Genomic DNA, 24,470 nt, shown 5'->3' with positions numbered 1-24,470 from the left:
TTTGCACTATTGTCACCCCCATATTCCACGATTCAGTACTCTGCCCTATTTGCTTGTTGTGCTCTTAGGTTGCAGCTATATTGAAGAAATTGCTCCAGACTGAACTTTAGTCCTATATTTAAAAAAAAAATTATTGTATGTGCATAAGTGGTTTGTCTGCACATGTCTGTGTACCAGTTCTTTTTAGTGAAAGAGTTTTCTTTTTCTATTTTTCATTTTTTAATTGTATGTAAATGGGTGTTTTACCTTCATGTATGTCTGTGTATCTGGTCCTGGCAAGAGGCCAGAAGATGGCGTTGGATTCCCCCTGGAACTGTATTTAGAGATGGCTGTGAGTCTACATGTGGGTGCTGGGAATCAAATCCTCTGAAAGAGTAGCCAGTGTCTAACCACTGAGCCGTCTGTCCAGCCCCTGAAAGATTTCCCCCCCCTTACAATATATTTTGATGTTTTCCCCTTTCCTTATTCCTCCCAGATCCTTCTAATCTCCATACCTATGCAACTTTATGTTCTCTCTCTCTCTAAAATAAACAAAAACCAAGGAGTGCATATAAACCTCTCACAAAAACACAAAAATGGAAATTAAAATATACAAGCAGAAGATCAATAAGGCAAAAAATACCCAAAGAAAAATAAGACAAAAAAAATCTATAAAATATTACTGAGTTCATTTTGTGTTGGCCAACTACTCCTGGGCATGTGGTCAGCCCTCAAGTGTGGTTAATATACCCAATGAAACTACTGAAGAAAATGGACTTTTTTTCCTTTGTCAGCAGGTTTTTAATACAGGTAGCTTTTGGGATAGAGGTAGGAGCCTGTGTCTACTTCCTCCCCCCTGTGGCAGAACCCCATCTGGCTTGAACCTGTGCAGGTCTTGTGTGTCTTGCCACCATCTTTGTGAGTTTATATGTGAATCAGTCCTGTTGTTTCTGTAAGACATCATTTACTTGGATTCATCCATCACCTTTGGCTCTTATAGTCCTTTCCCCTCCTCTTCTACATCCCTGAGCCTTGAGGGGGAGGACATTGATAAAGACATTCCATTTGTGATCGAGTGCTCCAAAGTCTCTGACTCGCTGCACACTGTCCACTTGTGGATCTCTCTTGTGTGTTCTCATCTATTTCAGGAAGAAGCTTCTCTGATGCGAGTTGATGAACAGACACTGAAGCAGAACATTACTATTAGCTGTTCCCCTAGTACCATGGCATATCTATTTTCAGGTTGTTGGCTATTTTAGCAGTGTCAGGTATGGGTTCCATCTTAAAGGGTGGCCTTCAACGCAAACAGGAAGTGTTGCTTACTCCCATAACATTTGTGCCATCATTGCACTTGTCTGTCTTGCACCAGGTTAGTGTAGGTTGTAGAGCTTGTAGCTTGGGAGATATTGATGATTATTTTTCTCCTATGATAGTGTGCAGAGTACTTTAAAGCACCATGAACACTGGTGAAGCTTCTAGAGAGGCACTGGCTCAACTTCTCTGTATTTCATGACATACAAAATGTCAGGTTGTGGAGGGCATCCAGTGGTCTTGGCAATAGCCTTTGGTGTAGGGGTTCCATGAGGCCCTTTGGTAAGTGACTCAACAAGATTTAACCCATTCTTGGCACTGGATGTTTACTTCGTAGCAAAAAGATACCTAGTTGGGGTAGTGTGCTAGTATTGGTGATGCTATTAGAATTCTTTTTATATGTGTTTCTATTTTACATATCTTGTACAGTAGTAGGTTTGCATGTTTTTAAAAAATGATCTTATGGTGTTTGTTGTTACTTCCCATATTCCACCCTTTGTTCTTCTCTTCCATCCCACTTCCTACTTAATCCTCCATTCTAGTTTCTCCTTGATTTCTCCATGACAATATAGTCTATTTTTCTTTCCTTGGAAGTTCCTCTCTTACCTGGTACATTACAAAGTACCTAACCTCTGTTTATATGGATTACTGCACACATTGAAAGCTTAAAAGTTAATATTCATATATAAGAGAAAACATACAATATTTGTCTTTCAGGGTCTGGGCTACCTCACTCAGGATGATTTTTTTTTTTAAAGCTCCATCAATTTACCTGTGAATTTCATTTTTCTAAAGAGCTGAATGATACTCTGTTTTGTAAATGTACCATGTTGTTATTATATCTGTTCATCAGTTGATGTACATCTAGGTTGTTTCAATTTCTGCTATTATGAATAGAGTAGCAATGATCATGGAAGAGCAAGTATCTCTGTGGTAGGGTGTAGAGTCTTTTGGGTATATATCCAAGAGTGGTATAGTGGATCTTGAGGTAGATCTATTTCCAGCTTCTTAAGGGACCACCACATTGACTTCCTAGTGTCTGTACAAGTTTGCATCCCCACTAGCCAGGAATAAGTGTGTGTTGATCTTCCTGCCTAACATGTTTGGTACCAAATGCTGTCATTTGTTTTATTGATCTTGAACATTCTGACTGGTTTACAATGAACTCTGAGCACTTTTGATTTGCATTTCCCTGATGACTAAGGATGTTGAACATCTCTTTAAGTGTTTCTCAGCCGTTTGTATCTCATTTTTGAGAACTCTTTTTAGTTCCCTACCCTATCTTAAAATTAGTCGTAGCAATACTCAGGTTTTAAAATTTTTTTTTTAAACTCTTTTAGATCCCCTCTGTCAGATGTACAATTGACAATGGTCTTTTTCCATCCTGGTGGCTGTTCCTTGTCCAAATGACAGTATCTTTTGCCATACACAACCTTTTCAGATTCATGAGGTTTCATTTATTAATCATGGGTCTTAGTGCTTCTGATACTGGTATCATGTTCAGAAAGTCTTTCCTGTATCAATGAGTTCAAGCCTGTTTCCCACAAACTTTTCTAACAAATTCAGGGTATCTGGTATGTTGAGGTTTGTTTGAGCATCACTTTTGTGCCTGGTATCTGTGAAGACCAGAACAGGACATTGGATCCCCTGGAACTGGAGTTACAGATTGTTCTGACAATGCTCATAACCACTAGGATAGCTCTCCAACTCCTAGTCTTATATTCTTAAGTGCTTGCTGGATATTTTTTATCTCAATGTGTCACTGTCATTTAAAACATAGATCTAGAAAGTTTCAAATAGTTACAAGTACTTTACAAGTACACCTAACATTTCTAGGAACCCGAGTCTTGGCCTTTTCTTTTGTCACTATATTTTTCTACCACTAAATCCTGTCAGTTCTTTGTGCTGATAGTCACATTTATTTCCATTCTTGTTGGAATCATAATTATTAGTCCCTTAAAACAGTTGGTATATTAAAGCAAATTAGGAAATATATTAATCCCCTCTTCCACATAGTTTCCATTTCCAGTTGCCATCTTTCAGCAGTTCTTCATGGCCACAGCTTTGCACAGTTCTTAATAGTCGCCAATTCTCTTAAGTTGTCTTTTGTCTGCTGCTGGGTTGGGAGTTGTTTGCCCTTATTCTTCCAGTGTAAGCAATAAAACACTCAAATGAAGCTTTATCTGGGGTTAGGCTGCAGGCTCCGGTGGGAGTGGAGGCAATGCACAGGACAGGAAGACTCTTGGACTACTCTGAAGAGGATGACAGACAGTCACATGCAGTCTTGTCTGTAGCCACAGTCTTTGTGTTTATAGGCCAGTCTGCCCTAGCTGTTAGTGTCAGATTGAAACAGCTGTGAAGTCCAAGTGTTTGTGAATCGGAGAAGGGCGGTCATCATAAGAGACTATAGTCAGAGCATCATATAAAGGCTCTCATGAAACTGTTATGACGAAAGTGAAGTCTCCAGGAGCCTTTGCAAGGTATGAGGAGTGGCTATGACTAAAACAAAGTCTCTTGTGGCTTGAGTGGCATCCATCACAGTTGTGTTTCTCTGGAGTGTTCTGCTTGTGTGAAGCCTCCTCCATGCATTGGTAGCTGGATTGAGGAAGGCTCCCTGAGCAGCCTTAACATTTCTCTGCATAGCTCTGGAAATCCCTAAGGAAATGGCTGCTTGATTGAAAACTCACATAGTTTTGCACAGTGGTGTACATGCAGTTGTGGTTGTGCCACCAGGGTACCCCTTCAAGAATGGTGGCAGTATCATGCAGAATACCAATATACTTAGGAACCACAGACACAGCAGAGCTAGCTTATTTCTGCCCCCTTCTCTGCTCCACATGAATAGTTCCTTGGTTTTCTTCTCCACAGGGGCCAAAGGGACAGGTAAAGGATTTGGCAGGTTTAAATCAACAAGCCCAACAATTTATGCCTTTGTAACTTTAGTCATTTAAATAGGAAAAACAGTAAGGAGTGCTTACAATACAATTTAACATGAAACTGACATTCTTCAGTGAACTTTATCTAACAGTACTTTGCCAAATACCCTTTTGGCAGGTACCCTTGATCTGCCTAAATAGACAAATATGTGTAAGCTGTGTGTGTGTTCTATGTCTGCATCTTAGAACACATTGATTATGGCTTGGTGGGTTTTGTGTGTGACTGTTGTGTGCGGAATGTTTGAATTGATGACTTAAGAATAACCTAGAATTTTGCTTTTCAAAATGTGGTCATTGAGTGGCAGTCTGGGCATCTTGGGGACTTGCTAAGAAGACAATTCTTGGTGTCAGTCCAAGAACAGCACAATTAGAGCCTGCATTGTCACAGTATCCCAGGTAAAACATGTGCAGTAAGCTGAGACATTAGGCATCTCTTTCACTTTTCTTGGCTCGAGACTTAACTGCTAAAGTAGTTATACTACTTATTTTTCTGTTTTTACCTATTTAAGATTTCTGTCTAAGTTTCAAACTGTGATATATTTATATTGTTATGTGTTGCCATGTTTTTAAAGTTTACTTTTATTTTTGTTTCTTATATTTCTTTCTCCCTTCTCCATCCCATTCCTTTACAATACCCCAACACCAAGTAGGAGAGAAAAAAGGTTAGTGGGGTGAAGGGGCGTAGTTTTCCTTAGCTACTTCCTACTGCTTAAGGTTGTCAGGTTCCTTGGGGCGAGTCCAGTCCTTGTTTCAGGATGTCTCCAACTTCTCCTGGCTAAACTACATCTGCCAGGAGCAGCTGGGGGCGGGGAGGGAGCACCAGCAGCCTTCTTGTTTCTCAGAGCCTCCAGTTTTTCTCTGGGTCTGACATTTCTTCCCACTGGCAAAGGCCACACCCCCACACGAGACAGTTCCCAGCTAACAAAGATCACATGCCCTCTCATGAGGCAGTTACCAGCTGTGGACTAACTGAAGAAGCCCTCATGTTCCCACACCTGGAATTAAAACATGTTTATATATAATAAACCAAAATCTCCACAACAGTTATGAAATAAATTGTTGTGAGAAATGGTTAGGAATAATTGTAGGAGGCAGCTGTGTCTGGATTAGTCATGGAAGTCCAAAGTGTGTGTCAGTTTATAGGTGCCAGTTCTTAAACCTAAACTTAAACCTAAAAGCAGGTATATGAGAGAGATGGGGTGGTTAGCCCTTTCTGTGGGGAGGAGGTGTTTGTGTGTCTGTGTGTGTGTGATTTTTACTATTTTGTAATGAGTAGCTTCAGTGTGATTTTTTTTTTTTCTAGAGTAGCCTTTACCTTTAGATGAAAGTATATGCTTAAACAGCTTGCAGTTGTTTAAAAGCTTAATACCTATATATGGCTTTTATGAACCTATTTTTTCATGCTCAGATAACTTTTAGACACCCAGAAACATTTTTTTCAGAAACTTTTCAGAAACTTAATTTTTTCCACTTAAAATAATCTCAAGAATACTTATAATTATGAATGCTAAGAATACATTTAAGTATAAAGAATAATAGTTAGGGCTCATGTGCTTATATTCATGTTAGTGTTTCTGCCATGTTCTCTATTCTGTCTTGACTGATCAAAATAAGTATCATTTATAGAATGTCAGTTTTCATATGCATATTAAATATTAGTGAAACAAACACTTGTTTTCTTCAAAAGTACAGAATAACCAGTGCCCTCCTGGTCTGTGGATTATGTACTATTCCCAGAACATATATATATATATATATATTCTGAGAAATATATACACATACCTACATCTCACATCGTCATTTCTCACCTTGCCTCATTTCATGAAAGATATAGAGGCTTTCAGTTAATATGCATTGTATTCATATGTTATCAATATAATAAGTGGTTTAATGCTTTATATGCCTTTCAAAAATGTTTTAAAATCTTATTGAATATAAGGCCTATTGAGACAGTCTTGTTTTCCTTACTGAAAACATTTTTTTCCAGCGTGCCAGATACACAGTAGAGGCCTTTGTAGATTAAAAAATATTTCGAGAGTATGCATGTTTCTTGGACAAACATTTCTTGTTTCAAGTACCCACTCGTTTTTACCTGTTCATTATTTTTGTTTGACCTTTCTTATTGATGTTTACATTTTATTTAGATATACTCTTGCTGTGTACCATAGACTGAACCTGAACTCAATCTTCGTGCCTAACCATCCAAAGTTTTGAGAGTCTAGGCCTGCATACCTTTCACAGATGCATTGAAAAAACAAATTTTTAAAATGAATCTTCTACACTTGTGACCTCAGCTACTCAGGATGCTGCAGGACAGTCACAAAGTTGAGGGTAGCCTGGGCAGTTGAATGAGATCCTGTCTCACAAATTAAAAATAGTATTATTTGATTTATTGTTAACATTTTAATCACTATCTTATTTAGTTAATAAAGAACTTTTCATAAGGATATGTGTTACTGTTGTTCAAATATGTGTAGTGAAAAACTAAATTAGTTTTAAAAAACTTTTTGATTCTTTTTACATTTCACATCGTGCACCCCAGTGCTACTCATTTCCTCGTCCTTTCTTCTCCACCCTCTGCTCTTGTAACCTTCCCCCACCAAAAGAAAATAAAAAATAAAACAAACAAAAATCCATCTTGTGGAAGCTGTAGTGTGTCATAGTGAGCCCCACATATGCACCTTTGTCTACACACTTTTACTTTCGAATGTTCACTGCAGTGAGTCATTGGTCTGGTCCAAGACCTCTGGCTTCTGCTATACTATCAATACTGTATTTTCACCCAGTTTCCTCTCAGATACCTTATTGTTGCCCTTTGCCTGGAGATCCTGCAGCTTTGGATCTGCAGGACTGGCCGCTTCACTTGCTCCAGCAGTTCATAGATGGGGCAGATGTTGGGGTGGACCAACTCAAAACTCTGGATATGGGACTGAGTGGGAGCTGAGTTGGTCAGCCCACCCGCTCTCCCCTCATCCACATGGCAGAGAGCCGCAAGCTCTCTGGCACTGCCTTGAACTAGCTCACTCAGTGCTACAGCTGGCAAGGGATGGGGCCAGCTCTCCTGCTCTCATTCCCTTGGGGATGGTTTATTCTTGCCTTTGCCATCAGGGCCAGTTCTACTGTGCTGGCCAGGAGAGGTGCAGGGCCCACTCTCCTGAGTGTTGCAGCAGCAAAGCGAGGGCAGCATTGCCCAGTCCTTGGGCATTAACATGGTTTCAGGCGGGAACCTAGACCAGGGATGTCTGTATGGCCTTTGATGGTCATGTAAGCCATGGACATCAACACAGCCATGCACAGCCATGAACTCGTACGTCCATGGCTTTCAGTGCCAGCAAAGGCCTGGACATCATCCTGGCCTCAGGTGGTGGGGCAGGCACTCACGTGCAGTTCCTCTGCAGTTCCAATCTCTTCATAGTACTCAAAACGTTCTGCTTCTCTTTCATTCCTATCTCTCCACCACATACCACACCATAGTGGCTTCCACTGTAGGCAGGCAGACCACGTGGAGTTTCCGATGGGCCTCTGGGAGTGAGTATTCCACCTGCCCATGCAACTTGGCGTCAGCTGGATGTCTGTGAATTGAGTAGTTTTAAAGTCTTGGAGTTAGGAAACATTTCCAGAAAGTAAGACCAGTAGAAAATCTTTTTTTTTTTTCTTCTCTCTGTGTGATGCATGTGCATAGATATTAGTGTGCATGCTCTTGTGTGCTCATGTGGAGGCTAGAGCACGTCTTGTATGTTCCCTGTGGATCCCTGTCTCCTGTGTTGTTGGCAGGATTTGTGCCTGAACTTGGCTGGGGTGGCTGCCCAGGCTCTGCCTAGTTCTGTCCTGCAATGTGGGGTTATAGGGATGCATATCCATGCTTGCATTTTCACGTGGGTGCTGGGGATTTGAGTTCAGGTCCTCATGCTTGCATAACAAGTGCTCTTAGCCACTGAGAGATTTGTTTGTTTGTTTGTTTGTTTGTTTTGAGACAGGGTTTCTCTGTAGCCTTGGCTGTCCTGAACTTACTTTGTAGACCAGGCTGGCCTCGAACTCACAGAGATCTGCCTGTCTCTGCTTCCCTGAGTGCTGGGACTACAGGTGTGCACAATTCCCTACTTCTGCTTAGATTCTTAAAGATTGTTTTATAACATTTTAGTGCAGGCATGACATGGCATTCTCTCAAACTGTTGCCAGTACCATTGGGGGGAAAAAAAAACAACCTTGAGTATGTGATTTCTATAAGCTTCTGTTAACAATTGTATAAAATTTAAAATGCTATGTAATAAGGTAGAATTTTTCTCATTTGCATAAAAAATTAAAATGCAAGTAGTATACAGCCAGGCTGTTTTAGTTTTAATACATGCCTTGTTTCTTTCCTTAATTAGGTCCCCGGTGGGCTTCCTGGAATATTGGTGTGTTTATTTGCATCAGATGTGCTGGAATTCATAGAAATCTTGGGGTTCATATATCCAGGGTCAAGTCAGTCAACCTAGACCAATGGACACCAGAACAGATACAGGTAAACATTACTTTAACAAGTAATTATTAAAAATCAATTTTAAATAATTATGAAGTATTTAATCCTATGTTAAGGATTAATATTGAAATGCATGCAGAAATATGCTATATCAAAAATTTGAATGTTATTTCATTAATTCACTGATATTAAATTATTGTTGAGTCTGTGATAGTTTTAAATCTTCTTTTTTTCTTTTTCTTTTCTTTTTTTTTTCACTCTAAAATGTTGACTTCACAGCATTTAAAAATGTTTTAATTGAATTGGTGAAATTTGCCACTATAATTCCATAGTTTTAATATTCTTGCCAGTAGAGGGAGTCTGGGTAAAGATAAAGGAAAAAGAAAGCACTGCTTACCTGAAAACTGACTTGAAGAATTTCTCTTCTGTAAAGAAGTGTTCTTGGTGTTTGGGGAGAGGCTAGTACTAAGGAGGCAGTCCCAGCCCGTTGAGAAAACCATTGATTGACCATGTTTGGTTTCTGTAGAATAGTTAGCTTTGTTACGGATAAATTTATAATTGTGAGTTTGCTGTTTTTCCAGGGTGACAGTCTTAAAACTTTAACATATTACTTTCTAATCCTTAAGATTAGCTGCCGATATAAAAACAATTACTTTTATTGGTCTAATTGTGTAACTCACAGTAAAATCACACTGATTTTTCATTATTTATATTAGTATGACCTTTGAAATTACCATTAATAATTCAGAATATGTCAATATATAGCCATTTTTTTTGGTATCACAGAGATTATTTTCAGAATGCCTGATACCCAAGTCCACTGATGCTCAGTTGCTTCCAATAGATGGAATGACATTTGCATACCCATCCATACTCATTCATCCGTACTTTCCCCATCAGAACTGTAGTCTACCGGTCCATTTATCCATTATGTAAAACTCTGAGCATTGCTGCCCTAGTGTATCTTATAATAAATTGTAAGCAATTTAACTTCTTTCTGGTAATCTGTTTTGATGTGTTGGTTTCTTAGTTTACTACTGAGGATCCATTGAATATTAATGAATGAGAGTTCTAGCCAAAAATAGTATTTTATTCACAATGGTTAATCTTGAATGTCAACTCTACTAGGATTTAGAATTACCATGGTGACAAAAACTCTGGGCATGTTTTGGAGCTTAGGCAGATTAGGTTCTTGTTGGAAGACCTACTCTAAGTGTGGGCTGCACCATTCCATGAGCAGGGGTACTTTGTGAATAAAAAGGAGAAAATAGCAAGCCGCTCCTGCTTTTCCACCATGTTTTTCCTGAATATATCCTGTAGAACCATAGTCTAAGATAAGCCTGTCTTTCTGAAAGTTGTTTTGCCCAGCATTCTGTCATGAGTCAAGTAACTAATACAGATGGCAAGCATTTTGATGTGAATAGATAAGAGCTACTATCTGTCTTTTGAAGCTGCCTGTCATTCATATCTAAGGCTATCTCATTCCTGTGGTGGTAGGAATATTCAGAAATGCGAAATTGATGACATGGCATTTTATTCATTAGTTTATTTGCTACTTAAAAAAATTGTTGTGTCACAAAGAGAATGATTCACAGATCTCAGTGAGCTTTTGAGTGTTGACAAAGTCACCAACACCTTAGTGGAGGTAGAATGTCTGTCTCTGTAGTGTTTCCTTGGGTCAACTTACAATCAAATCCTCTAAAAACAAGCATTCAGTTAACTTCTGTCTATACAAGTTAGTTCTCAGGGACATTTGTTTTGGGACCCTTTCCTCTGGGGAGATGGAAAAACCTGTCTAACAGCAGGCCACTCATGTATAGGGCAGTCATGAAAAATCGAAGTATGAGCCCACCAGAGTCCAGCTGGTCGCACCAGTGAGTTTACTGGACTTACTAACAAGAGTCCAGGTGAAGAGTTGCTTTCAGGAGTGTGGGTATCCGCAGAACAACCACACCAGTGGGACGTCTTACTCCAGCATAGTGAGTTCTGCCCTATAGCTGCATAGGTGGAGGTCTCTCCCCCAATTAAGGTTCCATAGTCTATAGACTCTAGCACGTCTTCAGATGGCGAGGCCAAATATAATTGGGAAGAATTATATTCAGATAGATAGGGGTGTAGTAAGGAGTGACTGAAATCTGGTGAGGGGCCATTGACCGTCAGCAAGCCAGATCGGGGAGTCTCTTGGAAGAGTCACAGCTGTTCTGATGCAGATGATGGCTCTTATGCTCAGAGGACAGTGCTGTATGTACAGAAATTGAAACTTGGACGTCATTCCTAGTTAGTCTTCACTCTGATTTGGAAAAGAGAGATAGCATCCTGAGGGCTTGTTGAGGTAAAAATACTTGGGAGGTCTTTATTGTTCAGAGTAAGTGAAGCAGCTTTACCACATTTAAATCTACTTTGTGTCTTCCCTTATGATCACTATTACTATTCCCGTGATACTCCTATAATAATGTTTACTATTTTCAAATATGGCAATCTTTTTTGAAAATGCTTTATCAAGACTTAATTCCAGCTGGGCATGATGGAGCACTCCTGTAATCCTAGCATTCGGGGAGGCACAGACAGGTGGATCTCTGTGAGTTCGAGGCCAGCCAAAGCTACGCAGAGAAATCCTGTCTCAAAAAACAAGGGGAAAAAAAAAGAAAAAGAAAAAGAAAAAAAGGATCTAATCCTCCAGTTCAGTCAAACTATTAAGATAGAGGGGTGTGTATGATTTGGTAAAATGTAACCACTTAGAGAGTTTTATCTCAGGGTTACTTATTAACTGCAGTTAGATATGCCATGTTTTCATGACTTACTTATATCTTGTATATATACTTACATATATTGTATGTTCTTTCAGTTTTTTAGGGCATCTACCATACATGCTGTTTTAAATTTGTTGAATGCTTGCTTTTCAACAAATAATTTTTTATCAAAACATATTTGGCTACTGTATAAATAAAGTTACTTACCTTTAAAACCTTGAATTTCTTTCTTTTAATGTGGCTTAGAGTTAAACTGAGTATCTTTGAATATGGGCTTGTCAGGTTCTGCTTTTGTTTGTTGAAGACATGGTTCTCATTATGCAGTCCTGGCTGGCCTGGAACTCACTAGACCAGGCTCACCTTCAACTCTTAGAAATAGATCCACCCACCTTTGTTTCCAAGCATGCATGCCCATGCCCAGCCTGTTGTCGTGTACTTCTCAAGTTTTTGGAAAGTATTAACTTTTGTACTATTTATAAATTTAAAGTTTATTCATTTTAATATTTTTAGTTATTTGTATTACATTTGAAAAATAAAGAGTGCCCTTGTTAAAAGAAATGCTACTTCCAAGTTTCTTAGCTTGTTTGAAACTTTGCATTGAATAAAACGAGTTTATTATTAGTACAGTAGTTTGTGTCGAGCCTAGACAAGCAACTAGGAATGTATAGTTGAGATTTACACATTGAGTGGGCAGGATAAGCTTAGATGACTATGAATGTCCCATTCCTCAGATTCTTTATGTTTTATCTTTCCTCAGAAGTGTAATCCAATCTCAGAAGGATACTTTTTTGAAAGAGATACTTTCAGTACTTTTTTTTACTACTTACATTTTCTGTTATAAGGTGGAAAGATAATAAGCAAAATGGGTATAGATTTCTGTTAATACTGAATTATTGCTAAGAAAACCAACTATGAGGTTAATTGGTAGCCTTTAGCTTAACCTAGCAATATCTATTCACTTGCTTGCCTTAATATCAATTTTAAGTCTCAGGAAAAAAAAATTGTGACCAGCAAAATGGTTCACTGGGTCAAGACACTTGTTAAGCTTGATGACCTGAGTTTGATCCTGTTTGACCTCACATATACATATAGGCAGGTGTGTGCCTGCATACATATACTTAAATAAGTACTTAAATTACAAGAAAGGACAAATTGTTGTTATGGAAGCCAAAATTACGGGATTCTGTCCGTCTTTATCTGTAAGTTATGTTGCTTTCCCTGGCCTCAATTTGAAATGCCAATCAGGCCAAATATAGTGAGAATGGTTGAAAAAGTGTTGATAGATAATTTAAAAACTTCACTGTGCTAAATCGCAACTAAAACTGTAGGTGCAACATAGGGAGTGAAAGAGGTAGAGCTTGAAATTAGCAGTACATACTATGGAAATGTTTGTCTTTTTTCCTTCTCGATATACTCCTTCCTTCCTTCCTTCCTTCCTTCCTTCCTTCCTTCCTTCTTTCAGGACTGTTTAAAAATGTTCTGTATTGTTCAATAAAATGGCATATAGTTGATTTTCAGTTCATATTTATTCTATTTTGTTTTGATTTAACATCTATTAGTTATAGGCATCAGGCAGGTTTCGTGGCTGTTAGTGGCTTGTTTCTACCAGATGTAGTTGGAGTTTTATGAGGATAATCAGTCAACTAATTTTGTTGTAAATACTACCTATAGGATTTTCAGGTTTTTTGTTTTGTATTGGGGTGGCTGTATTTGTATTCATGCCTATATGTATAGAGACCAAAGGAAAAACTTGGATCCACATCAGCTCTAAAGTAGGTAACCCATTCCTGGTACTTAGCTTTTTATTTGATAGCCCATGGTATCTAGTAGGGGCATTGTCAACCCATTATGGACTAAATCCATTTAAACTTTTAAATTATGTGTGCATGTATTATTTTAGGAGGCTTTTACAGTAAGTTATAGGCTTTTTGAAGTCTTTAGTGTTATCTCTTATATTCCCTCTTTATCCTTCAACATCGCCCCCCCCCCCCAATTTAACCCTTCCTGTATCATTAGTCTCCGCTTTTCCTTTATTCTACTGTGTTCTCTCTCACTTCCCTTAAAAGTCCCCTCCCCACACCATGGCTATTACTAATTTGTGACCTCAGTGGATATCCCATATGAAATACACATAGCTGAAGATTCAAAGTTAAAATCCCAAAGTGAATAGAAGTATGTGATATTTGTCATTTTGGATCAAGGTTATCTCACTCAATTTCATAATTTCATTTTTTAAATAGCTGGATGGTATTTCACTGTGTAGCATATTTTTGTTACTCATTCATCAGCTGATAGACATGTAGGCTATTCCCCTCTCCTAGTGGTGAGTAGAGCAGCAGTGAAAGTGGGTGAGCAGGTATTTCTGTAATAGGATATGGAATTTTGGGGTTACATGTGCTAGAGTAGTTGTATTTTGTGGTAAATCTGTCTATAGTTTTTGAGGAACCTACACACTGGTTTCCATATAGCCACACCAGTTTGCACTCCCACCAGCAGTGACTGAATGTTTCCCTGTAGACTCCCAAACATTATAGGCTATTGTCTATGCTTTGTTGTGCTCCAGAACTTCATGGTAAGGCCCTGTTGCTGAAACATTACATAGAGCAGTGAGAAATCAAGCTAATACTCACCTGGAAGCTTTTGGAGGGGGCGCTTTTTGGGGCTTTTTTTGAGTCAGGGTTTCTCTACGTAGCCTTGGCTGTCCTGGACTTATTTTGTAGACCAGGCTGGCCTTGAACTCACAGTGATCTGCCTGACTCTGCCTCCTGAGTGCTGGGATTAAGGGCGTGCGCCACCATGCCCGGCTTTATCTGGAAGCTTTATCCCACAGTATTTTGCCTATGTGTGTTAAAACATTACTTTCTTAAGATTTTGCTCCTTGGGTAAATATCCAGTGCCTTATAGCAATAAACTGTTAGCACAGATTTTTTTTTTTTTTTTTTTTTTTTTGAGACAGGGTTTCTGTGTAGCGGTGGCTGTCCTGGACTCACTTTTTAGACTAGGCTGGACTCGAACTCACAGCGATCCACCTGCCTCTGCCTCCCGAGTGCTGGGGTTAAAGGTGTGCACCACCACCACCCGGCTACTTAGTTCTTTATACACATTTATTTGAGAGAAAATTTGAGATAAAAACCACTGGTGGGAACATTGCTCATTATAACCCCATCAAGCTGAAAAAAAGTCTCAAATCATGGCCTTATGTGAAGAGACATAAGGCAACAAATATAATACTGTTTTGTAACTAATCTGTGAATATATTTTAAAGATTTATTTATTATGTATACAATGTTCTGCCTATATCTGTGCCTGCATACCAGAATAGGGCAGCTGATCTCATAGATGGTTGTGAGCCACCATGTGGTTGCTGGGAGTTGAACTCAGGACCTCAGGAAGAGCAGCCAGGGCTCTCAACCCCTAATTTGTGAAATTTTATAAGAGACTTTTAAAAGCGATCCATTTGGGGAAAAGTCACATAAATGTGTGCCCTCGACTTTTTTTTTCCTCTTGACACACACACACTCTCTCTCTGTCTCTCTTATTTCAGTGGGGCTGTGATTGGTCTTGACTTGCTTCCTGAGACTGACAATAACTTAATCTTGGGCACCTGTGCTTTTGTCTGGTTTTAGCTGTGTGTGTGTCAGTGGGTTATGTGTTGTGTGTGTGCATGCATGTGCACATATGTGGGGTATGTGTGAGTGTGGTATCTGTATGTGTGAGTGTGTGTGTGAGTGAGAGTGGTATGTGAGTGTGGTGGTAGGTGTGCATATGAGTATGTGGTGTGTGTATATATGTGTGTGTGTGAGTGTGGTTTGTGTGATCATGTGAGCATGGTTTGTGTGTGTGGTGTGTGCATGTGAGTGTGTAGTGTATGTGTTGTGGTCTGAGTGTGTGGTGTGTGAGTGTGTATGGGTGGGTGGGTGGTGTGTATGCATGTGATTGTGTAAGTGTGGTGTGTGTGTGTGTGCTGATACTTTTCTCTCTGTTCTGCCACACTGGTTTCTGGTCTCTCCAAACTGCCACATGCTACATGCCCCCACCTTCTCTCTCCATTCTCCTATTTATCTTCCTCAGACTCCTCTACCACGCCCCTCTCTGTGCTGTGTGAGGTAGGTTACCAGCTGGCAAAGACAGTCCCTCACAAGACAGTTTTCAGCTATGGACAAACTAAAACTCAAACTAAAATCCTACACTTGGGATTAAAACAAAAACATTTACATAACAAAACTGAGTTTACAAAGAAACCAAGACTTGCATTACACCACCCTGTTAGCTTTTACTTGGTTTTGTTTTAGATGAGATGTTTTATGTGTTGCTTCATAATTAGATCACTGAAAGTGTTCCATCGACCTGAAACAATGATTTTTAAAACTAAGTATAGCGCTGGTATGTAAGTTCAATAAGATTTCCTATTTCTGTTTGTCTACTTACCCTGCTTATTTTCTATTTCTACTTTTTTCTTAATATTTTTGAAATTACAACTATATCATTTCATCTTTCCCTTTTCACCTCTCAAATCCTTCCATGTTAACTCCATCCTTGCTGTGTGTGTGTGTGTGTGTGTGTGTGTGTGTGTGTGTGTAAAATATATATATACTACCACCTGTGGAGTCTGTATAATTTTACTTGTATATATGTTTCCTGGGCTGGCCATTTGGTATCAGATAACCAATTGTTGTGCTCTTCCCTGGAGAAGACGCTTTCTCCCACTCTTAGCATTCCATAGTTGTCTCTAGTTCTTCCTGTAGGGTTGAAGCCTTTTGCACTTTCTTTCTCCTTAGCATGTTACTGGTGTAGTGCTTGTTGAGCCCACATTTTTTTTCTTAATTTTGCTAATTTTGCTTATTTTTGTTTTAGCTTACTACATAGATAGATATATAACAGATGCAGATTCAAATTTTAAATCGATAACCTTAATTCTTTTCAGCTTGAAAACTTTCAGCTTTGAAGACATTCAAAACATAAAATTGTTGAATATAGGTTTTGTTTTTCATGCTAAACTAAGATTAAGTGTTTTTTCCTTATGGAGTTTCAGAAGTAGAAGAGCTTCATGTACATTACATTGTGACAATAGTATGTCAGAGCATAGCTCTTTGGCTATCCATCTAAGACAGTATATTTTGAAGTTAATATTCACTTATATTAGTATTTTTTTGGACGTTGAATCTGAAGTAATGTCTTGCTTTCTGCTAGTGGTGTTGTATATTCTAAGGAATGGGTTATGTTGAAAAACTGAAAACAAATTTATAGACTAAAGAGGACACAATCCTTTTAGTAGCCAGTTATGGGATTTAGAAAAATGTTCGTTGTTCTATAAATGAAGACAGTGTGGATTTAAGATGGTATTGGAATTTGAACCCGGAACCCAACAAAGCTTGGCTAGCATTTTCCATTGAATTCATATCCCAAAGAACAGTATGCCAAAAGTAAATAGCATTAACTTTAAAGTATGTTCTGTCTAGCTGGTATTTCATAACCATGAATCTCAATATACTGGTATGCTTTTAGAAGCATGCATGGACATTGACTTTTGTATTCAATATGATCTTGTAGACTTTTGTTAGCATTCTCTAGAATCAGAGTATATTTCCTATTTACCAGATGCTTGCTTTTTGTGTGTTTTCAAAGTATTAATTTTAAGATGAACTCTAGTTTCTTAAGTCTTAAAAAGTGTTTTTAAAAGTCTTAATAGAAATATTGACTTATAATCCATAGTGCTCCCTTTTTCACATTTGAAGCCTGGGTAGGATAGAAAAAGCTATGACGGGATGACACAACCTCACTAAAGCAAGATAATAGTCAAAATTCTTAGTACACTCGAGTTTTTGATGGCTTAAATATAAGTATTTCTCCTAGAGAAGTGAAAACAGGTTTTAAAAATGTGTTTTTCAGCAGTGTGGGGAAAATATGTTTTTCAGAACAATGTCTAGTACTTATGGTTTGGCTTGATTCCCAGAAACTAGATGGTAAAAAGTGATGAAAGCTCACTTAAAAGCCTTAGCTTACATTTCTCTTGGTTAAAAATAATTGAAAGTATAATGCTAACTTTTTCTCTTAATTTTTTTAAACATTTATTTATTAAGGATAGAATGGGCACGAGGTACCATGACATGTGTGGAGGTCAGAGAACAACTTAGAGGAATTGTTTTTCTCCTTCCACCATGTTTGTTTGGGGATCTATCTCGAGTTAAAAGGCTTGGCATCAGGGGCCTATGTCCACTGAGTCTTTTTGTTGACTCTTATGCGTTATCTTGAGAAACATGCCATTATTGTCCTTCTTGTCTCCTTTTTTCCAAATGGTTGTCGTCTATCAGCTCAGTTATTTGTCAAAAAACAAGCAACTAGAATCCTCCTTTTCTTGCTAGTTATTTTTCTAAAACATTGTGAATGGGAGTCTAAATAAAGAACAGTATTTTAATAGCAGTAGTGATTTTAATAATGAAGACAAATCTAAGTGTGCTGGTGCACATCTTTTAAGCCCAAAGCTTAGGAGGTTCACATGGAGAATCATATGTTTAAAGTACTCTCTAGCTACAAAGTCCCAGGCTAGCCCAGGTAACACAAGTTCCTGTATCCAAAGTCAGTTTAAACCAAACCAAACCCAACCCCACTATGAAGACAGCAGTTACACTGTGCTTACATCTTAAAGTAAAATTTTCGGAATATGTGTTTTGACCATCTGAACAATGGTAGAAAGGATTCAGAGAGAACCTGTTGTAGCCAATAGAACAATCATGTACCCTCTTTACGCCCCAATTTCCTAAACTGTAAAATGAAAACAGTCTCTGAAGCAAAGCGTGGTATTTTCAAACCATGGAAGACATAGCCCTAGTTACACTGTATGAAACCTGAAATTAACTTACTGGTGGTTTCTCTTGGCTCTGTTTGGCTCTCAGTTTTGTTATGTGTAAAATTTCTGCATACCTATCTCATGGTTTAATAGTGCAACCATGTTTATACACATGAATTCACACATGTTTGTGTGTGACATCACTTTCATTTATAATGTACTTTCTTTTGTCAGCTACAGGGCACAGTTTGTTCTGCAGTTCTAATCTGTGATATCTTGAAACTGAGGGCAGCTGGTTTGTGCCATGCTCCTTCTCACTTCCAAATGACAACTTTTTGTTTTTTTAAGGCACCTGCTCAAAGGCTTATCTTCATATCTGCGGAGCCTTCTACTTTGGATTTCTCTTTCATTGAGCTCTATTCTACTTTTAGAAACCGTTTTGTTTAGAAACTGTTTTATTTTTTGTTTTGGCAGTTGTGTCCTGTAGGAGTGGTTCAGCCTTCCTTTCTGATCTTTATGCTGTTACTTTCCCTGATGTCTAGTTGCAGTGAGTAATGTCCCTAGAACAGTGCTTAAGAATTGGTATGGTGTATGTGCATGTTTTATTCCTAACTATTATTTATTTATTTATTTTTGCCAAGATGAAACCTTGCTGCCATACATTAAATAAACACATTCAGTGGGTATTGACAGTGGTTAAGAGTGTTGCTTCTCTTGGAGAGGATTGAGTCTGGTTCCCAGCACCCACATGATGGCTAACAGTGATCTGTAACTCCAGTTCTAAATGAGCTGACGCCTTCCTTCTTTTGGCCCCAGTAGGCATCAGGTACACTTGTACTACATTTACATATGTGTAACCAAAATGCTCATATACAGAAAATAAAAATAAATATTTAAAATGATTTATGATTATAAAAGCACGTCCATTTTATAGACCAGTAAAATCATGATCATCAGTTTCATAGTGCATTCTTATTCCATAGATGCTATAATATGAAAATAATGTAACTTGACAGTGTTTAGCCTTAACTTTTCTGTTGAAGTTTCTGTACATTCTGCTTGTTTGCTGGAAATTTAAATTTTCTTTTTTAGTTTCAGTAAATTAGTGTCTAGATTGCTTTACTTCATTGTAGATATTGTTTAAAGTAAACCTTTAAAAAAAAGACTTATTTATTGTTATGTATACAATGCTCTGCCTGCATGTACACCTGCGGGCCAGAAGAGGGCATCAGATCACATCATTAGATGGTTGTGAGCTACCATGTGGTTGCTGGGAATTGAACTCAGGACCTCTTCCAGAGCAGCCAGTGCTCTTAACTGCCGAGCCATCTCTCTAGCCCCCTAAAGTAAGCCTTTTTCTTTTCTTTTTGAATATGCTTCTCTTCCAGTGTTCAGAGTTAAAATTTATAATTTGCTTAGCCTAGCCTCCAAATTCCAATGCGGCATATGTTTGAGATTGAAAACACCCTACACTGCCCCTTCAATGAGAGTGAACTGTACTAGAAGTTTCTTGGTTCTTTCACACATAATTAAATATTAGTTGATTCATCATGGCATAATGGAGCCCTCTGAGCTTGCAGTTACTATTGTTGTTTGGCCTGCCTTTCTGGGACTTGGAATCCCAGGAACCACACAGCTCTGAGAGGAGGTCTCTCCTCTGCAGGGATGTTGCAGCTCCCAGGGGAGGGTAACCCCAACTTTTGAACTGAGGAGCTTAGGAGCCTGAGCTCTGCTCCTTTCTCAGCATCTTCTCTTCTTTTTTTTTTTTCTTCCAATGAAAGAGTCATACCAGGCACTAAATCTCTTGAAAGAGATTTTTGGAGGGATGAATCCTGGAGTGGCTGCCTCTGCTTCCAGGAGAAGGCAGCAGGGAATGGGGCGGACACAACCTTTATGTAGGATTTCTTAGGGCATAGAGCTTCCTAGAGCAGGGATTTCTAGAGTAAGGATTGGTAGGATTTCAAATCCTGAGCTCAAGAAGCTAAGGAATTGATGGGCTTTCAGTTCTTTTGCTCAGGGATTGGTGGGTTTTAGTGGGGAGCTCAAAGGTTGGTCAGGTTCTCCTGCTCAGGGATTCGGGGGGTTTTGTCCTGCCTTTTCACCTCAAATTAGCATTCTCTGGGATGAGTCCTACTGAGGGACTAGAGATGAGTTACAGAGGTCTGGGAGAGGAACTGGGCTACTAGAGCTTTCTCAGGCAGGGGTCTGGCCATTTTTTTCCTTGAGTGGTATAAAGTTTACAAAGTATTATAAATTTTACAAAGATTCCACAGCAGGAAAGCCTTTCCATACAGCGTGAAAAGCTGACAGAGACTGAAGATAGTGCCCTTGTGGGAAGCTCCTATAAAGGCTATAGGCTGAAGCAGGAAAGGTTGTCATTATGGACAGCTCCCATGGCAGCAGTAGGCACTCTGAGGTAGGAAAGGTGTCGGCTTCCATCATAGTAGTAGGCTGAGGCAGGAAAAGTCATCATGGACAACTCCCAATGAGGCCTTGACAAGAGCTACTATTTTGTCTACCACTGTCTCCACAGCCTCAGGGCAGGAAGGAGGGGCTGGTAGCTTGCCACTAAAAGCTTTAGTGGCCCTCTAGACAGCTCTTGGTGGCATGAGTGCGGTGCATCCATCCACCACATCTTTGGCTGCCAAGGCAGCTACTGTGGCTGGGGGAACCAATGGGCTACCGTGGAAGAGGGCACCCTTAATCTGCAGCAGTGAGGTGGCTTGGGCAGCTATCCTTGCAGTGAGCCCTACACTTATTAATGGCCTATCATGCAGAATTTATTTTACATTGTTTCTAAGCTCAAGTTACTTAGACTTAGTTTCCTTTATATTGAAAGAACTAAATGATAAAAATCTTTAATTCTTTATCCATTTATAATTTATTTTACTCTGTTCCCACCTGCATCCCTTCACTTTGTTTTCATCTCAAGAGAAATAGCAATATTGTTTCCCTGAGAGCCAGGTGAGATAGTTATCCAGATATGAATGTATACTGGAAACCTAGACACCACCAAGCCTTGAGTTGCAGGTCCTCTTGAGAACTTCAACTCAAGATCAACATCAAGATAATTGTTAAAGTCAGGCAAGGTAGTGTATGTCTTTAATCCCAGCACTTGGCAGGTAATTACTGTGAGTTTAAGGCCGCCTGGTCTACAAAATCAGTCCAGGACAGCCTTGAAAACCACCCCCCCTCCTTTTTAAAAAAATATTTGTTAAACCCAGATTGTTTTCTCAGGAGTGTAGGGTCTATGTCTTAGAAATCAGGACATTATAAAAACAATCTTTCTGCTAATTAAAATAATTAAGGAATGCAAGTTGCCTGCAAATTATATAATATTAAAATTGTTTTGTCAGTAAATCTTACATTTAGTTTGTAATGTGATGAAATATCAAGGAAATACTGTGACTAGTTACCACTTATAACTTATAAAAAGTACCTTAAGATTGTGCAATTATTCTATGGTTTCTGGATTCTTAGATTTTGGGGAATAGGTTTGCTATTGGCTTTATTACTACTATACCTGACATGATGAACTTATAAGCAGAAAACCTGACAGTTCTGAAGGCTTTGGTCCAAGATTGGGCCTTACTGCTTCTGGCTATATTGAGGCCACTGGATGGCAATGGTGGGGAGTGTATGGTGAAGTGAACTGCTACATCATGAGCCAGGAGAGGCCCTATTGACGTCCCCCTGGGCTCCACCTAAAGGTCCCTCTGCCTCGCAATGGTACCATTTTAGGGAGCAGCCTTTAACAAGTGGACCAACTTTTGGGGAACCCTCCTTTAAAGTACGGCAGTGATCTGTGCCCTTCTGAACCTGTATGTGAAATTGAGCCACTAAGGTCCAAAGGTGGTTTGGTTTTGTTGGGGGAACTTTCAGTAGACTCTCAAGATCTATCATTCCAAAGCAGCTAATCTACTTGTGTGGAGTTCCAGGCAGCACTCTCTCTTTTATTAGGATTCCATTGTAATCTTCCTGCCTTCAAATTATGAAAATCCTAGAATAAACCTCTATAGTAAATTTGATATTAAGTCGTTAGTCCTGGAAATGTCAGTACTCTTCAAATGTTTCATTTTTGCAAATATTTAGAACTGCCCACAAAATGCAAGGAATTTCAGTTTTTTGGAAGTAATGAGAATAAAGGTAGGGTTGCTTCCACAGCAGAAAAAAACAAAAATCCTGGAGTCACATGTGTTTCTAAGATGAAGGATTAAATATAATCCTCTACTTGAAACTTGAATAATTAACCTTATAGTTAAGACTTAAATTATTATCTTAAGGAGAAGACTATATATTGGAAATGGTAACTATTGCTTAGGACAGGATGTGTGTGTGTGTGTGTGTGTGTCAGAATTGCTTTTGTTCATGGTAATCATGAAAAGACCTGACATCTTTTTTGTTACAGTGCATGCAAGATATGGGAAATACTAAAGCAAGACTACTTTATGAAGCCAATCTTCCAGAGAACTTTCGAAGACCACAGACAGATCAGTATCCTTTACATTTTGTATATTGTATGTTTAAAAAGAATTAGTATACTTTGACCATTAATATTTTTGTTGATATTTAGGAAGATGTGGACTGTATCATAATATCATTAGTTAAAGATGGAGATTTCCTGCATGATGATACACACTTCTAATCCCACCTGTGCTCAGGAGATAGAGCTGTAAGGTATTACATTATGTACCGATTTAAAGGGTTGCTACATAGTAAGAACCTATTTCATGAAAACCAGGAACAGGGAAGCTAGCCTATGTAGAATGTAGAATGGCTTGCTTAATATGTATGAGGTTCTGGGTTTGATTTCTGTCACCTAAAAGAAAAAAAAAAAGATGAGAATTGATTTGCCCTGACTATGCTTTGAAATTTTAGTAGTGATTTGATATATCTATATCTATAGATATGTTTTATTCGTTCACATATACATATATATATATGTTATATATATACCCTTTGTTGTTTTTAATCATTTTTGTTGAGACTCTCTGGAGAGTGTTTTTCTCTGAAAGTGAAGTCCCGTGCAGACCCGGAAGAATAGCTCAGTAGTAGAATAAATTTGGCCAGGCAAATATGAGAGAATTTGAGGTAGCTGTCACCAGACATACTTACTTGATTTTTCAGAGTAAATATTACTTTTCCCAAAGAATTTACTGTATTGGGTCATATTAATATGAGGTATTGATCTTTTATTTCTTGTAAAAAGATAGTCTAATAGTGTTTAGAGAGGGATATTGTCTGCGCATATATGAGAGATGATTACTGATGAGTACAGTATGAAATGACAATTCTTAGACCATGAGCTTAGCCACCATGTGGATATAGAGCCTGAAAATAAAGGCCAAGTGCTGTAGTTACAGCTCCTGCATGAGGGCTTACCTCATTATATAATGAGATCCTATCTCAAATGCTTTTCGTTTTCTTCCTTTACTCTAAAGCACTGTGATGTAGAGCAGTGGTTCTCAACCTTCCTGATGTGGCATGTGCCCTTTACCACAGTCCCTCATTTTGCTACTGTTATGAACTATAATGTAAATGCCTGTGTTCTCTGATGGTATTAGGAGACCTCTGTGAAGGGTTGTTTAACTTCCAAAGGGCCATGACCCACAGGTTAGAACCACTGATTGAGAGTCTAAATCAGGCTTAAATTAGAGATAAATCAGTTTTGCCTTTCTTCCATCTCAAGCTTAAATCTCTTGGAAAAACTTAGCATTAGGGTGGGAATTAAAGCTCAGAGATAGAGTGCTTATCTAGTAGTATGCCTAAGGCCCTGGATTGGATTGGGGTTGGCAGTAGGGGCAGACAAAGCTGGGGCTAGAGAGCTAGGCGTCTCAACAGTTAAAATCACTTGCTACTCTTCCAGAGGACCTGGTTTAGTTCCCAGCACCCACATAGCAGTTTACAAGTGTCTTTAACTGCAGTTTCAAGGGATCTGACACCCTCTCCTGGGCTTTGTAGATACAAGGCAGGCAAGTGGTACACAGACATGCAGGCAGAATACTCCTACATTAAAAAAAGAAAAGAAGAAAGAGAGAGAGAGAGAGAGAGAGAGAGAGAGAGAGAGAGAGAGAGAGAGAGAAAAGAAGAAGGAAGAAAAGAAAAGAAAGCTAAGCAAAGCAGTCTCGTAAGGCCAAACCCTCAGCAGCTCACTGTGCCAAGGCTTTGATAATGCCTGGCATAGCCAAGACCAGCTTTACATTTATAAGGGAGTTAAGCAAGAAAAAAAATTAGTCTTCTGTTTT

General features: G+C 38.8%; 1 protein-coding gene across 2 annotated transcripts in view; it reads left to right on the top strand.

Annotated features, from left to right (window-relative positions):
• Smap1 (small ArfGAP 1) overlaps window positions 1-24,470 on the top strand; it is a 78,300-nt gene that overhangs the window by 18,282 nt on the left and 35,548 nt on the right. For both annotated transcript variants that reach the window (XM_051152973.1, XM_051152972.1), the window contains exons 2-3: window positions 8,597-8,730; window positions 22,634-22,719. In XM_051152973.1, coding sequence (XP_051008930.1) covers window positions 8,597-8,730; window positions 22,634-22,719 — 220 coding nt within the window. The remainder of the gene's footprint in view (window positions 1-8,596; window positions 8,731-22,633; window positions 22,720-24,470) is intronic.

Source organism: Acomys russatus, chromosome 11, assembly GCF_903995435.1.
Source record: "Acomys russatus chromosome 11, mAcoRus1.1, whole genome shotgun sequence".
Lineage (NCBI taxonomy): Eukaryota > Metazoa > Chordata > Mammalia > Rodentia > Muridae > Acomys > Acomys russatus.
The sequence above is the reverse complement of the archived record's forward strand: the minus strand, read 5'-3'. Positions and strand labels throughout refer to the sequence as shown.